We start from the raw sequence: 16,174 nt of genomic DNA on the forward strand, positions 1-16,174 counted from the left end.
ATTCAGGAGAAATTGCTTTACCCAGAGAGTAGTTAGAATGTGGAAATTGCGATCACATAGCATAGTTCAGGCAAATAGCATGAATGCATTTAAGGGGAAGCTGGCTAAATACGAGGGAGAAAGGAACAGAGGATATGCGGTTACCGATAGATGAATTAAGATTGTGAGGCAGCTCGTGTAAAGCATAAACACCAGTTCGACTAAATGGCCGGATTCTGTGCTGTAATTTCTATGTCATTCTATGTAAACAGTCTTATGTAACTTCTGAAGTTACACAAAAGGTATGATAAGAAAATTAAGATTCTCCACGAATGCAGATTAAAAAAATGTCTATACATCACATTGTAAATACAACATGCCTTTACATAATCATCTGAAGCTCGACGATGGGTTCTGTGTCTATTCATTGGCAAATATGTCCATGACTGCGTTTGCACCCCACGATCAACATAGTTCTGAAAAATAAATGTTTAGAGCAAAGCACTTATTTTTGGGTGGAGTGTAAAGACAAAGAGCATCTTTCTGGTATTGAAGTAACAAGTACAAATACTGATTCCATCAAGGAGCATTTGATCCTTGATGGGACAGCAGCAGGTGTCTGTTTTTGTAGAGAACGGACAAATACTGAACAAAATATATTCCAAGCAAACAGAAACAATGATAGATTACTTATTGTAGGTGGAACTTGCTTCATTCTTTTAAAAAAAAAAGTCAACGCTAATACACAATTGTCCCCCTGGGACACATGCCACTTATGTTTTCACACCAGGTCAGTAGAAAGTATAAAACTTTATTTTCTTGCATAGAATCAAACAGCACAGAAGGAAACCATTTGATCCAGTGTGAGTGTCAGTTCTTTTTGCTATCCAATTATTCCCACTGCCCTGCTCTTACCCCATAGCCCTGTAAATGTACTTGAAGAGGACTAATTTACAGGGTTAGAGAAAAAATTGGTCAGCTCTTTCGAAGTGCCAGCATAGGCACGAGTGGCCGAATGGCCTCCTTCTGTGCTGCAAGATTTTTTCATAGCAATTCGCTGTATAAAAATATTTCTCTTCCTCCCACCTTTGGTTCTTTTGCCAATTACCTTAAAACTGTGTCCTCTGGTTACCAACCCTCCTGTGAGTGGAAAAGGTTTCTCCTTATTTACTCTTATCAAAACCCTTGATGATTTTGAATACCTTTTATTCAATATCCCTTTAAGCTTCTCTGATCCAAGAAAAACAATCCCAACTTCGATCGTGTTTCCACATAACTGAAGTCCCTTGTCCTTGGTACCATTCCAGTAAATCTCCTCCGCAACCTCTCCAAAGAACATAAAAACATAATAGGAGCAGGAGTAGGCCACCTGGCCCCTTGAGCCTGCTCCGCCATTCAATATGACCATGGCTGATCTGATCATGGACTCAGCTCCACTTCCCTGCCCGCTCCCCATAACACTCAAAAATCTGTATCTCTGCCTTAAATATATTCAATGACCCAGCCTCCACAGCTCTCTGGGGCAGAGAATTCCATAGATTTACAACCCTCAGAAGAAATTCCTCCTCATCTCAGTTTAAATGGGCGGCTCCTTATTCTAAGACTATGTCCCCGAGTTTTAGTTTCCCCTATGAGTGGAAATATCCTCTCTGCATCCACCTTGTCGAGCCCCCTCATTATCTTATGTCCCGATAAGATCATCTCTCATTCTTCTGAACTCCAATGAATATAGACCAATCTACCTTCATAAGTCAAACCCCTCATCTCCGGAATCAACCTAGTGAACCTTCTCTGAACAGCCTCCAATGCAAGTATATCCTGCCTTAAATACAGAGACCAAAACTGTACGCAGTACTCCAGGTGTGGCCTCACCAATACCCTGTACAGTTGTAGCAGGACTTCTTTGCTTTTATACACTATCCCCCTTGCAATAAAGGCCAACATTCCATTTACCTTCCTTGGCATCCTTCCTAAATTGTGACAACCAGAGGTCTCAACCATTATAAAGATATACACCATAATTTCCTTGTTTTTGTACTTGCGCCTCTATTTATAAAGCTGTGCATCCCATATGCTTTAACAGCCATAACAACTAGGGCTGCCACTTTCAAACATGTGTGTATGTGAACACCCAGGTCTCTGTGTTCCTACACCCCTTTTAAAATTATATAATATATATATATATATATATATAAAACATTTATATTGCCTCTCATTATTCCTCCAAATTGCATCATCACACTTCTCGTCATTAAATTTCATCCACCATGTGACTGCCTATTTCACCCTGAAGTCTGCCATTATCCTCCTCACTTAATTATATTTCCAAGCTTCGACATCTGCAAACTTTGAAATTATGCCCCCATATCCATCCAGGTTATTAATATACATCAAAAAGAGCATAGGTCCCAATACAGACTCCTAGGGGGAGCACACACCACCGTATACTTCTCTTCTCCAGTCTGATAAACAACTAGTCACAAACTTTCTGTCTTTTTGCCAATTTCCTATCCACGCTACCACTTTAATCCCATGAGCTTCAATTATGTTGCACTTTAACAAATGCCTTCTGAAAGTCTGTATATACATCAACTGCACTATCAACCCTTTCCAATATTTCATTGAAGAATTCAATTAAATGTCAGACATGATTTGCCTTTAATAAATTCATGTTGACTGTCATTTATTAATCAATGTTCTTCCAAGTGACAATTAATTGTGTCACGGTTTATGGTCTCTAGAAGTTTCCCTACCATTGATGTCGGTTACCTGGTTTATCTCTCTCTCCATTTAAAAAAAATATAAACACAAGGATATAACATTTCCAATCTCCAGTTCTCTGGCTCCACTCCCATATTCAAGGAGGATTGAAAGATCGTGGCCAAAGCCTCTGCTATTTCCACCCTTCCTCCTAGAAACATAGAAAATAGGTGCAGGAGTAGGCCATTCGGCCTTTCGAGCCTGCACCGCCATTCAATAAGATCATGGCTGATCACCCACCCCAGCACTCTCTTTGTGCCCCCCCCCCCGCACCCACCCAACACTGGGAGCACACCCCCCCGCACCCAACCCGTCAGAATCCTTCCCAAATGCCGAACCCCCAGCCACCCTGGAGCCACGCCCCCGCGACGCCAACCACACCACATCCACCAACCACCATCTGCGCAGTCAACCCATCCAACCCCACTCCGAACACTCCCTGCACCGAGGCAGAGCCCCCAGGCCCACCCCTCCAACATACTTCGCCCCCCCCCCCAGACCTCCGCTGCAATGTGGCCCCTCCCGGGTCCCCCGCCCTGGATTTCTCCGCCCCCCCACCTTCACCACTCTCCCCTCCATCCCCCGCCCCCGTCTCCCCTCCACCTCCCCGCACAGGCTCCCGTCTTGGGGGCGGTAACCTTCTGGGGCCGGGAATTTTAGCCCCCAGCGTGGAAGTCCTGCTCCCGCCGCAGAATTGACCTTACCACCCCTCAATGGAAGCGGAGTGCAATTTCCCACACTCCACTTCCTTTGGGGGCAGTTACCAGGGCACGACTGGATGCTCCTGTGATAGTTTGAACTGGTGCTCTCCACTCTCTCTCCTGGACCAGGTGACTTTCTACTTTGAGCCCTGCCAACCTTTAAAGTATTTCTAACTATTTTTATCTTATTTAATTTCTCCAACTCCTCCTTCTTCACAGTACATTGGCAGCATCTTCTTTTATTTAGTGAATACAGATGCAAAGTACAGGTCGAACCTCTCTTATCCGGGACCAACCCCTCGTCCGGCACCATTCCCGGCCGCCGGGTGGTGCATGCACAGATACTTCTTGGGTCCCGCCGACCTCCTTTTTCTCTCTCCCCCCATCCCCGGGCGACGACCTCCTCCCCTCCCCCCCCTGGCCGATAATCTCCCCTCATCCAGCAAAGGCCAGGTCCTAAGGGTGCCAGATAAGGGAGGTTTAACCTGTAAACATAGAAAATAGGAACAGGAGTAGGCCATTCAGCCTTTCGAGCTTGCACCACCATTCAATAAGACCATGGCTGATCATTCACCTCAGAATCCCTTTCCTGCTTTCTCTCCATATCCCTTTAGCCATCAGGGCCATATCTAACTCCCTCTTGAATATATCCAACGAACTGGCATCAACAACTCTCTGTGGTAAGGAATTCCACAGGTTAACAACTCAGTGAAGAAGTTTCTCCTCATCTCAGTCCTAAATGGCTTACCCCTTATCCTTAGACTATGTCCCCTGGTTCTGGACTTCCCCAACATCAGGAAAATTCTTCCTGCATCTAACCTGTCCAGTTCCGTCAGAATGTTATAGATTTCTACGAGATCCCCTCACATTCTTCTAAGCTCCAGTGAATAATCCCGAGAATCAGTCTAGTGAACCTTTGCTGCACTCCCTCAATAGCAAGAACATCCTTCCTCAGATTAGGAGACCAAAACTGAACACAATATTCCAGGTGAGGCCTCACTAAGGCCCTGTATAACTGCAGTAAGACCTCCCAGCTCCTATACGCAAAACCCCTAGCTATGAAGGCCAACATACCATTTGCCTTCTTCACTGCCTGCTGTACCTGTATGCCAACTTTCAATGACTGATGTACCATGACACCCAGGTCTCGTTGCACCTCCCCTTTGCCTAATCTGATACCATTCAGATAATATTCTGCCTTCATGTTTTTGCCACCAAAGTGGATAACCTCACATTTATCCACATTATACTGCATCTGCCCACTCACCTAACCTGTCCAAGTCACCTTGCAACCTCCTAGCATCCCCCTCACAACTCCGACTGCCACCCAGTTTAGTGTCATCTGCAAACTTGGAGATATTACACTCAATTCCTTCATCTAAATCATTAATGTATATTGTAAATAGCTGGGGTGCCAGCACTGAGCCCTGCGGCACCCCACTAGTCATTGTCTGCCTTTCTGAAAAGGACCCGTTTATCCCGACACTGCGCTTCCTATCTGTCAACCAGTTCTCTATCCACGTCAGTATATTACCCCCAATGTGCTTTGATTTTGCACACCAATCTCGTGTGGGACCTTGTCAAAAGCCTTTTGAAAGTCCAAATGCACCACATCCGCTGGTTCTCCCTTGTCCGCTCTACTAGTTACATCCTCAAAAAATTCCAGAAGATTTGTCAAGCATGATTTCCCTTTCATAAATCCATGCTGACTTGGACTGATCCTGTCACTGCTTTCCAAATGCACTGCTATTTCATCCTTAAAAATTGATTCCAACATTTTCCCCACTACTGATGTCAGGCTATAGTTACCGCTTTCTCTCTCCATCCCTTTTTAAAAAGTGGTGTTACATTAGCTACCCTCCAGTCCATAGGAACTGATCCAGAGTCGACAGACTGTTGGAAAATGATCACCAATGCATCCACTATTTCTAGGGCCACTTCCTTAAGTACTCTGGGATGCACACTATCAGGCCCCAGGGATTTATCAGCCTTCAATCCCATCAATTTCCCTAACACAATTTCCCACCTAATAGGAATATCCTTCAGTTCCTCGGTCCCCTAGTACTTCTGGAAGGTTGTGTGTATTCCTTCATGAAGACAGAACCAAAGTATTTGTTCAATTGGTCTGCCATTTCTTTGTTCCCCATTATGAATTCACCTGAATCCGACTGCAAGGGACCTACATTTGTCTTCAATGATCTTTTTCTCTTCACATATCTATAGAAGCTTTTGCAGTCATTTTTTATGTTCCCAGCAAGCTTCTTCTCGTACTCTATTTTTCCCCCTCTTAATTAAACCCCTTGTCCTCCTCTGCCGAATTCTAAATTTCTCCCAGTCATCAGGTTTGATATAAATTGGCCAGAAAAAGTATGTCTCTTCCTTGCATTTAACACTATCCCTAATTTCCCTCGTTAGCCACGGTTGAGCCACCTTCCCTGTTTTATTTTTACTCCAGATGGGGGATGTACAATTGCTGAAGTTCATCATGTGATCTTTAAATGTTTGCCATTGCCTATCCACCGTCAACCCTTTAAATATTATTTGCCTGTCTATTCTAGCCAATTCATGCTTCAAACCATCAAAGTTACCTTTCCTTAAGTTCAGGACCCTAGTTTCTGAATTAACTGTGTCACTCTCCATCTTAAGAATTCTACCATGTTATGGTCACTCTTCCCCAAGGGGCCTCGCACAAGATTGCTAATTAGTCCTTTCTCATTACAAATCACCCAGTCTAGGCTGGACAGCTCCATAGTTGGTTCTTCGACATATTGGTCCAGAAAACCATCCCTAATACACTCCAGGAAATCCTCCTCCACTGCATTGCTATCAATTTGGTTAGACTAATCAATATGTAGATTAAAGTCATCCATGATAACTGCTATACCTTTATTGCATGCATTGCATCCCTAATTTCTTGTTTGATGCTGTCCCTAACCTTACTACTACTGTTTAATGGTCTGTACACAACTCCCACTAGCGTTTTCTGCTCCTTGGTATTATGTATTCATTCTGATTCCACAGCTAATGCAAGCTAATATCCTTTCTTACTGTTGCATTAATTTCCTCTTTAACCAGCAATGCCACCCAGCTTCCTTTTCCTTTCTGTCTATCCTTCCTAAATGTTGAATACCCCATGCCTTTTCCCATTTTCACCAATCTGTATGTCATCCTAAGTCTAGAACCATCCTCATCATGATCTACTGCATTGGCAAGTTTCGTATGATCTGCAAACTCCTTACAGCAAAGTCTAGGTCGTTTACAAAATATTCCAAGGGTAATGGGACTCAAAATCGACCCGTGGGAATCATCACTGCAAACCACCTCCCAGTCTGAAAAACATCCATCCACAATCACCCTCTGCTTCCTGTCACTGAGCCAGTTTTGTATCCATACTGCCACTTTCCCTTTAATTCCTTAACAAGCCTCCTGTGTGCCACTTTGTCAAATGCCCTCAAAGTCCTGCACTACCTTGGTCAACCTTCTCAAAAAATTCAATCAAGTTAGTCGGACACGATTTGCCTTTAACAAATTCATGCTGGTTTTCTGATTAACTCAAGCCTTTCCAAATTTGGTCCCTGATAATGGTTTCCAATAACTTCCCCACCATTGATAGAAGGCTGACTGGCCTGTAGTTTCCTGGTTTAGCCTGTTACACTTTGTTGAATAATGGTAAAACATTAGTAATCCTCCAGCACTACTCCAGAATCCAGTAAGAATTGTAACCAATGCCGTTGCTATTTCTACCGTTGCTTTTTTCTCGGATGCATGCCATCTGGACCAGGTGAATTACCAACTTTCAGTAATACTCATCTTTTTAGCAAGTCTTCTCTATCTATTACTATTCTGTCCATAATTTCCCTCTCCTCTTTTAGTGTAACTTTCACATCATCTGTTTCCTTTGCAAAGTTCTCATTTAATACTTTAGCCATGTCTTCTGCCTCTACATGATTCCCTTTGAATCCTTATTAGGCCCAAACATTTCCTCAGCTAATATCTTACATTTTACATGTTTACATAATGTTTAAGGGTTTAATGTTGCCTGCTGATCTTCTCATAACTTCTCTTTGTTTCCCTTATTAACCTTTTCAATTCCCTCCTGGTCTTCTATAATCTTCCTGGTTATTAACTGAATCCATTTACTCTTTATAAGCTTATAAAATACTTTAATGTTCCCTTTCATGGAAACCCACTAAGCTTTTCTTATACACCCTCTTATTTCCTTTCTTGGTTCTCCTCTGCACTCTGTATTCTGCTCAATTCTCTACTGTATTGTGAACCTGACATAAGAATATAAGAAATAGAAGCAGGAGTAGGCCCAACGGCCCCTCGAGCCTACGCCGCCATTCAATAAGATCATGGCTGATCATCGACCTCAACTTCACTTTCCAGCCTGATCTCCCTATCCCTTGATTTCTCCAGACTCCAAAAATCTATCCATCTCAGCCTTGAATATATTCAGTCATTTATCATAAGCCTCCTTTTTTCAGTTCATTTTAATCCCAATTGCTTTAGTCATCCAGGGAGCTCCAGCATTGGATACCTGTCCATTCCCACTCATAACAATGTGTCTGGTCCGTACCTGAACTATGAACATAATATGGTAGAATTCTTTATTAAGATGGAGAGTGACACAGTTAATTCGGAAACTAGGGTCCTGAACTTAAGGAAAGATAACTGACAGTATGAGGCGTGAATTGGCTGGAATAGACTGGCAAAGGACACTTAAAGAGTTGACGGTGGATAAGCAATGGCAAACATTTAAAGATCACATGGATGAACTTCAGCAATTGTACATCCCTGTCTGGAGTAAAAATAAAACGGGGAAGGTGGCTCAACCGTGGCTAAGAGAAATTAAAGATAGTGTTAAAACCAAGGAAGAGGCATATAAATTGCCTAGAAAAAGTAACAAACCTGAGGACTGGGAGAAATTTAGAATTCAATAGAGGAGGACTAAGGGTTTAATTAAGAGGGGGAAAATAGAGTACGAGAGGAAGCTTGCAGTGAACATAAAAACTGACTGCAAAAGTTTCTATAAATATGTGAAAGAGAAAGAGATTAGTGAAGACAAACGTAGGTCCCTTACAGTCAGATTCAGGTGAATTTATAATGGGGAACAAAGAAATGGCAGACCAATCGAACAAATACTTCAAGTTCAGTCTTCACGAAGGAAGACACGAATAACCTTCCGAATGTACTAGGGGACAGTGGGTCTGAGAAGGAGGAACTGAGGGATATCCTTATTAGGCAGGAAATTGTGTTAAGGAAATTGATGGGATTGAAGGCTGATAAATCCCCGGGGCCTAATAGTTTGCATCCTAGAGTACTTAAGGAAGTGGCCCTAGAAATAGTGGATGCATTGGTGATCATTTTCCAATAGTCTATCGACCCTGGATCAGTTCCTATGGACTGGAGGGTAGCACTTTTAAAAAAGGAGGGAGAGAAAATGGGTATTATAGACCGGTTAGCCTGACATCAGTAGTGGGGAAAGTGTTGGAATCAATCATTAAGGATGAAATAGCAATGCATTTGGAAAGCAGGGACAGGATCGGTCCAAGTCAGATGGATTTATGAAAGGGAAATCATGCTTGACGAATCTTCTGGAATTTTTGGATGATGTAACTAGCAGACTGGACAAGGGAGAACCAGTGGATGTGGTGTATTTGGACTTTCAAAAGGCTTTTGACAAGGTCTCAATCTCAAGAGATTGGTGTGCAAAGTCAAAGTGTATGGTATCGGGGGTAATGTACTGATGTGGATAGAGAACTGGTTGGTAGACAGGAAGCAGAGTCAGGATAAACGGGTCCTTTTCAGAATGGCAGGCAGTGACTAGTGGGGTGCTGCAGGACTCAGTGCTGGGACACCAGCTCTTTACAATATACATTAACAATTTGGATGAAGGAATTGAGTGTAATATCTCCAAGTTTGCAGATGACACTAAACTGGGTGGTGGTGTGAGCTGTGAGGAGGATGCTAAGTGGCTGCAGGGTGACTTGGACAGGTTAGGTGAGTGGGCAAATGCATAGCAGATGTAGTATAATGTGGATAAATGTGAGGTTATCCATTTTGGAGGCAAAAACATGAAGGCAGATCATCTGAATGGCGGCAGATTAGGAAAAGGGGAGGTGCAACGAGACCTGGGTGTCATGGTTCATCAGACATTGAAGGTTGGCATGCAGGTACAACAGGCGATGCAGAAGGCAAATGGTATGTTGGCCTTCATAGCTAGAGGATTTGAGTATAGGAGCATGGAGGTCTTACTGCAGTTGTACAAGGCCTTAAGTGAGGCCTCACCTGGAATATTGTGTTCAGTTTTGGTCTCCTAATCTGAGGAAGAACGTTCTTGCTATTGAGGGAGTGCAGCGAAGGTTCACCAGACTAATTCCAGGGATGGCTGGGCTGTAATGTGAGGAGACTGGATCAACTGGGCCTTTATATACTGGAGTTTAGAAGGATGAGGGGGGATCTCATAGAAACGTATAAGATTCTGAAGGGACTGGACAGGTTAGATGCGGATAGAATGTTCCCAATGTTGGGGTGGTCCAGAACCAGGGGACATAGTCTTAGGATAAGGGATAGGCCATTTAGGACTGAGATGAGGAGAAACTTATTCACTAAGCGTTATTAACCTGTGGAATTCCCTGCCGCAGAAAGTTGTTGATGCCAGTTCATTGGATATATTCAAGAGGGAGTCAGCTATGGCCCTTACGGCTAAGGGGATCAAGGGGTATGGAGAGAAAGCAGGAAAGGGGTACTGAGGGAATGAGCAGCCATTACCTTATTGAATGGCGGTGCAGGCTCGAAGGGCTGAATGGCCTACTGCTGCAACTATTTTCTATGTTTCTATGTCCTCCTTGAAAGCCTCCCATTTACTGATAATCTGTGGTTCCATTCCACCTGTGTCATATCCCTTTTCAACTCATTGAAATTAACCTTTGATTATGGAAAAGGACAAGGAACAAATATTCTTAACCTAATGATAGTGATAACTGTTTCTTAAATGCTCTCCCACTGAAACATGCTCCACTTCATTGCCCAGAACTCGATCCAGCACTGCTTCCTTCATCATTGGATGGAAACAAACTCATCAAGAAAGTTCTCATGTACACATCTCAGGAATTCTTCCCCCTCCTTTCCCTCTTGCAGACTAATATTGGATTGTGAAGAAATCCATCCCACTGAAGAGAGGGCCCTGAAAATTTAAGGCAAAGCCCCTCCTTTTGTTTCCACCACCCAAGTGGAGAATAAAGGCCAACATTTGTTGAATGCTTGGCTGTAGACTGTGGGTGTCATACCCAAAGTCAACTTCCAAGGTTCAAGGACCTTATGGGAAACACATCTTTCTCTCTCCCTCCCTCCCTCCACCACCCCCCCCACTTCCTCATTTATTTCTTTTCCTGAGAAAATGAAAAGCCTGTCAATCATCTTATACAGGAGTGTGCTAGACTTTGGCCAGTGCACTGTCCAGTGCCTTTAAAAAAAAGTTAAAAACCACTGATTGTTGCTGACATCGTAATCATCAAAAACTGGGAAAGGACAGTATAGGGCAGACTAAGCTGTACTCTTGACCAACAGCCATGATCCAGAGACAGACATTTCCTTGCCATACAAACATTTCTCTGCTTGTAACCTGGACAGGTGCTGGTTAGGCGGCCAGTACAGAGGCACATGTTTGATCAGCAACAAGGGTTGCACTCGTAATGCCAAAGAAATTGCCTTGTTATTGGTCAGTGCCTGGCCACCAGGGCCATTATCAGCTCAGAGGTTAACTAATATTGGAGAAGTATCAGCAAGGCCTTCAATTCCTACCACCTGGTCTCTGACCATTCTATCTCCCACGGAATAGGTCTTGGTTGAGCTCTGTATCAAGACTGCTCAGCACAAAATTCTCTGATGTTGGGGCGTAAATGGGTCTTGCTGAACTGAATCCAGTAGTTTCCTTGTGCCAGTTTGACGCATTGTAGACAACTGAAGCCAGGAATCCTTTTCAACCATCTTTGCAGTACTTGCAGACCCAAGTCTAGTTTTTAAAATAGTTCAGATGTGCTGATATTGTGACTTAGAATGGAGCTGTTTGAAACAGCAGTCATAGGTGTCCAAAATACCAAAAATGTTTTGGAGTATTGAGACACAGCACCAGGCATATCAGACAATGAGATATTAAAACAATACAGAACGACCTGCATGCTAATCACTAAATGCAGCATGCTATAGGCAGAGCAAAGTGGTCCCCCAATCAACAAATCAGACAAAGCTCTAGAGCCTTACCACATCCTGTCAAAAATGGTGGTGGATAATCAGGCAACCAACAGCAGAAGGAGGCTCCATCAACATCCCCACCTCAACCACATTGTGCAGAGCAAGTACAGGAGACAAGACTGAAATATGTTCAGCAAAAAATATAGAGGGGCCTCCTCTTAAGAAATGCGCCATCCTTGATGCAAGTCCATCTATAAATTGGTTCACCTCAAGTAACATCGAGAAGCAAATGAATGTACTGGATACAGCAAGGGCTGTAAGAACAGTGCCACAAATTGCCATGAAGGCTTGTGGGGGATTTGCCCTAAAATGGAGGTTTAACTTGAAAGCAGGCCACACAAAATAGAGTTCAGTTGTTGAACTGAATGCTGAGAAAAGGCTTTTAGCCAACACAAGGTTCTCAGTTCGTTCAAACCATGATCCAGGCTTTTGACCATCGAGCTTTCCAGATAATCGGCCATAAACTAATTAAAGCCATAACATCGCTAGGGGTTAACTGTACCAGGAGGATACTAGTTTATACTACTGCCATTCCATACTAGGACTTGAAGCCATTATTCCCTATTCAAACTACTTAGATAACACCCAATAAAGATGTTACCTCACAAAGTTAAGACAAAGCTGGAGAAAAAGCCATCTTCTAGACAACAGGACTCCACACTTAACAGGTTTGATTGGCAGAGGGGGCAGGAGGAAAGAGACCTTCTGGCACCAATTCCATCTTGATTGGTGACCTAAGATATAAAAAAAAAAGAGGACTCTGCATTCCTCAGATTGATTATTAGACAATCAGTAGTAGTAACAGTAATAGACAGTCTGTAGTATTTTTTTTGAGCGAGAGAGCAAGCTGTCTCCATTTGTCCGCGTACGAGTAAACTTTAGTTTCTTTCTTAGTTCACTTAGGTTCTCTTTGTTCTTTAAGAACCGTTACCCCACCAGTGAAGCCAGTGTAGGTAGTCACTCGTGTGCAACGTAGGTTCAGTTAGAACCTAAGATCCAAATAGAAATGCTGAAATGGGGCTCATCGATTAAACACTCCAGAAGCCAATGCCAGCGCCCCAGGGAAGAAATTAGGTTGACTTAACCACGCGACAACTGAGAATGGGGCTGTGCAAGCTCTGAACATTATCACACACAGATTTGAGCTATTTAATAGATTGGCTATTCAAAGCTGTTAACGTACCAGCTATCTACATAATTACTTAAAAGTAATCTCACAAATTTAAAACCTCAAGCTCAGATTGCTGCGATAGTTAATGCTCTACATCCATCAGTGTTGATTTACAGTAATATTGAATTGCCTGTGCAACTTTTGCTTCACCTTTTATTAACTCTCTCCATTAATGATTTCCCGCTCAACTGCCAGATAATTCTGGTTGCACTTTTGCACATCTATTAAATGGTCATGTACCCAACTTAAACTATATGCTGTGATTTGTGACCAGTATGACTTCTGATATTGCTTCTTCCTTCATGTTTTGACAAGAGTTAATTCACTCACTCAGCAGCTTGAGGGTAACCTAACCAAGGGTCAAGTAAATTAAATTAATTTTGATCCAAACAAAGTTAAATGCAAGACACAGTTCAGGAGCCAAGTCAGGCTCGTCCCTAGACCTATGCTGGGAGGTAAAATCACAGATGATCCATTGGTGAGGAGTTAAAGGAGGGATTTAAGGATTTGTTTTATTTCTTGGTGTAAAGTCCTGTCCCTGCGGTACAGAATCACACGGGGCACATACTGAAGTCAAAGTCACTCAGGACCTGCACCTTTATTACACAGCTCTCGAATGCCACACTTGCCTGAGACTTGTCCTTATATACCTGTCTGGGACAGGTATCCAGTGTCTTCTGCAAGTGCACCCCTGGTGGTAAGGTAAGCTTGTGGTTACAGGTCATCTCTAGTTATAGTCATGTATAGCATGGGAAGATACAGTTATCTACAGTAGTGTGAGATACATGACATCACCCTCCCCCAAGGTCTTATTGTCTTTATAGGTTCAGTCTCTCAGGTGGTCTATGCTCTCGCGTGGAGCGTCTGAGTTGTGGTTCAGTTGTTTGCCTTGGTGCCTGTTTTTCTTTCGGTGTGATTGCTGGTATCTCGCCTGCGCTGTCTGTTTCATTCAATATGATTGTTGGTGTCTCGCCTGGGCTTTGTTGGGATTGCCCTTTCCTCAGGTTGTTCCCTCGGTCTGTCCACCAGGTGTGGTGCGAGTTCCACATTGTAGTCTGCTTCTGGTTCAGCAGTGTTGTTGGTAAATCTACTTTTGACTTGGTCTACTTGCCTCCAGCAGGTTTGGCCATTGTCCATTTGTCCCACCAGTAGCCTGTTTCCTTCCTTGCCTGTTACTGTCCCTGCAAGCCATTTGGGACCCCTGCCATAGTTTAGCACAAACACTTTGTCCCCTATCTCAATCCACCTCCCCCTCGAATTTCGGTCATGGTACTCGGTTAGCTTACGGCGCTTTGCCTCAACGATTTCATGCATGTCTGGGAGCATTAATGAGAGCCTTGTCTTTAAGGTCCATTTCATTAATAGTTGCCGGGGGAACTCCAGTCAATGAATGCGGACAAGATCTGTATGCCAGCAGCAGTCGTGACAGGCGGTCCTGCAGCGAGAGACATTGGATTTTGAGCATGCCTTGTTTAATGATCTGCACTGCTCGCTCCGCCTGGCTGTTGGAGGCCGGCTTGAATGGTGTCGTCTTGATGTTATTTATGCCGTGGTTACTGATAAAATCTTGGAATTCTGCACTGGTGACGCACGGACCATTATCACTGACCAATATGTCAGGAATGCCGTGCGTTGCAAACATGGTTCCAAGGCTCTCCACAATGGTGGAGGTGTTGCTCGAGTTTAAAATAGTGCATTCGATCCACTTAGAAAATGCATCTACAACTACGAGGAACATTTTGCCCATGAATGAGCCCGCATAGTCTAACCCGCGACCACGGTTTGGTGGGCCAGGGCCTGGGGGGCCTCCCTGGAGGCATTACTGAGTTGGGCACAAATGGTGCACCATCGGACGCAGAGCTCCAAGTCCGCGTCAATGCCAGGCCACCAGACGTGGGATCTGGCTATGACCTTCATGAGAATTATCCCCGGGTGCTCGCAGTGGAGCTCCCGGACAAATGCCACTCTGCCTCGCAGAGGCATAACTACTCGGCTGCCCCACATCAGGCAGTCTGCTTGTAGTGATAGCTCATGCATGCGCCTATGGAAAGATTTGATGATCTCGGGGCAGGCATCGCGAGCCTCTGCCCAGTCACCAGTTAAGACATCTTTTTACTCGGGATAACGTGGGGTCGCTGGTCGTCCAGGCTCTGATTTGGCGAGCTGTCATGGGCGAACCTGTGGACTCAAAAGGCATTAATAGTCATGACCATCTCACAGTCCTGTTCGTCAGACCCTTCTGTGGTCGCCAGGGGTAGCCTAAGTGCGTCAGCACAGTTGTCTGTGCCTTATGGTGTAATCGTAAGATGCCAGCATGAGTGCCCACCGTTGAATGCGCGCCAAGGCGTTGCCGTTTATTGCCTTGCTCTTGGATAGCAGGGACGTGAGGGGCTTGTGGTCGGTTTCTAAAGCGAACTTGGCCCCGAAAAGGTATTGGTGCATCTTTTTGACACTGAACACGCACACGAGCGCCTCCTTCTCCACCATTCCGTACCCGCGTTCCGCCCGCGAAAGTGATCTGGAGGCATAAGCTATGGGTTGTAATTTACCCACATCACTGACATGCTGTAAAACACACCCAACCCCGTACGCTGACGCATCACATGTCAGAACTAGCTTTTTACCTGGATCAAAGAAATCCAAAACATTGTTGGAACACAGAAGGTTGCGTGCCTTATTGAAGGCGCGTTCCTGGGCGTCCCCCCAAAACCCATCGCACCCCTTTGAGTAGCACGTGGAGAGGCTCCAGCAGCGTGCTTAAGTTCTGCATAAAGTTCCCAAAGTAATTGAGTAGCCTGAGAAAGGCGCGCAGTTCTGAGACATTCCGGCACCTGGGTGCCAGGCGAATTGCTTCTGTTTTGGATTCTGTTGGGCAGATTCCATCAGCAGCAAGCCTTCTGCCTAAAAATTCAACCTCGGGCGCGAGAAACAGGCACTTGGATTTCTTAACTCTTCGGCCTACCCGATCTAACCACTTTAGTATTTCCTCCAAATTGCGAAGATGGGGGTCGGTGTCCCTGCCCGTGATAAGTATGGTGTCTTGAAATACAACCGTACCCGGGATGGACTTGAGCAGACTCTCTATGTTGCGCTGGAATATAGCAGCTGCCGACCTGGTGCCGAATGGGCATTGATTGTACATGAAAAGGCCTCGATGTGTGTGTTGATGGTGGTGAGGAGCATGGACTCGTCGGTCAATTCTTGCATCATATACGCAGATGTGAGATCTAGTTTTGAGAAAAGTTTTCCTCCAACCAATGTGGCAAATAAGTCCTCCGCTCTGGGCAGCGGGTACTGGTCCTGCAGG

The 16,174-nt window shown here is 44.4% G+C and overlaps 1 protein-coding gene across 8 annotated transcripts in view; it reads right to left on the reverse strand.

Moving 5' to 3' along the window:
* Nucleotides 1–16,174, reverse strand: part of dazl (deleted in azoospermia-like) — a 160,051-nt gene that overhangs the window by 32,587 nt on the left and 111,290 nt on the right. For 3 of the 8 annotated variants that reach the window (XM_070881246.1, XM_070881244.1, XM_070881248.1), the window contains one exon: nucleotides 360–455. The exons of 3 other annotated variants lie outside the window; for them this stretch is intronic. In XM_070881246.1, coding sequence (XP_070737347.1) covers nucleotides 360–455 — 96 coding nt within the window. Of the gene's footprint in view, nucleotides 1–359; nucleotides 456–16,174 lie in introns of those variants that run through there. 2 more of the 8 variants (XM_070881245.1, XM_070881251.1) reach the window with 2 other exon arrangements.

The sequence above is a fragment of the Pristiophorus japonicus genome, chromosome 5, assembly GCF_044704955.1.
Source record: "Pristiophorus japonicus isolate sPriJap1 chromosome 5, sPriJap1.hap1, whole genome shotgun sequence".
Classification (NCBI taxonomy): Eukaryota; Metazoa; Chordata; class Chondrichthyes; family Pristiophoridae; genus Pristiophorus; species Pristiophorus japonicus.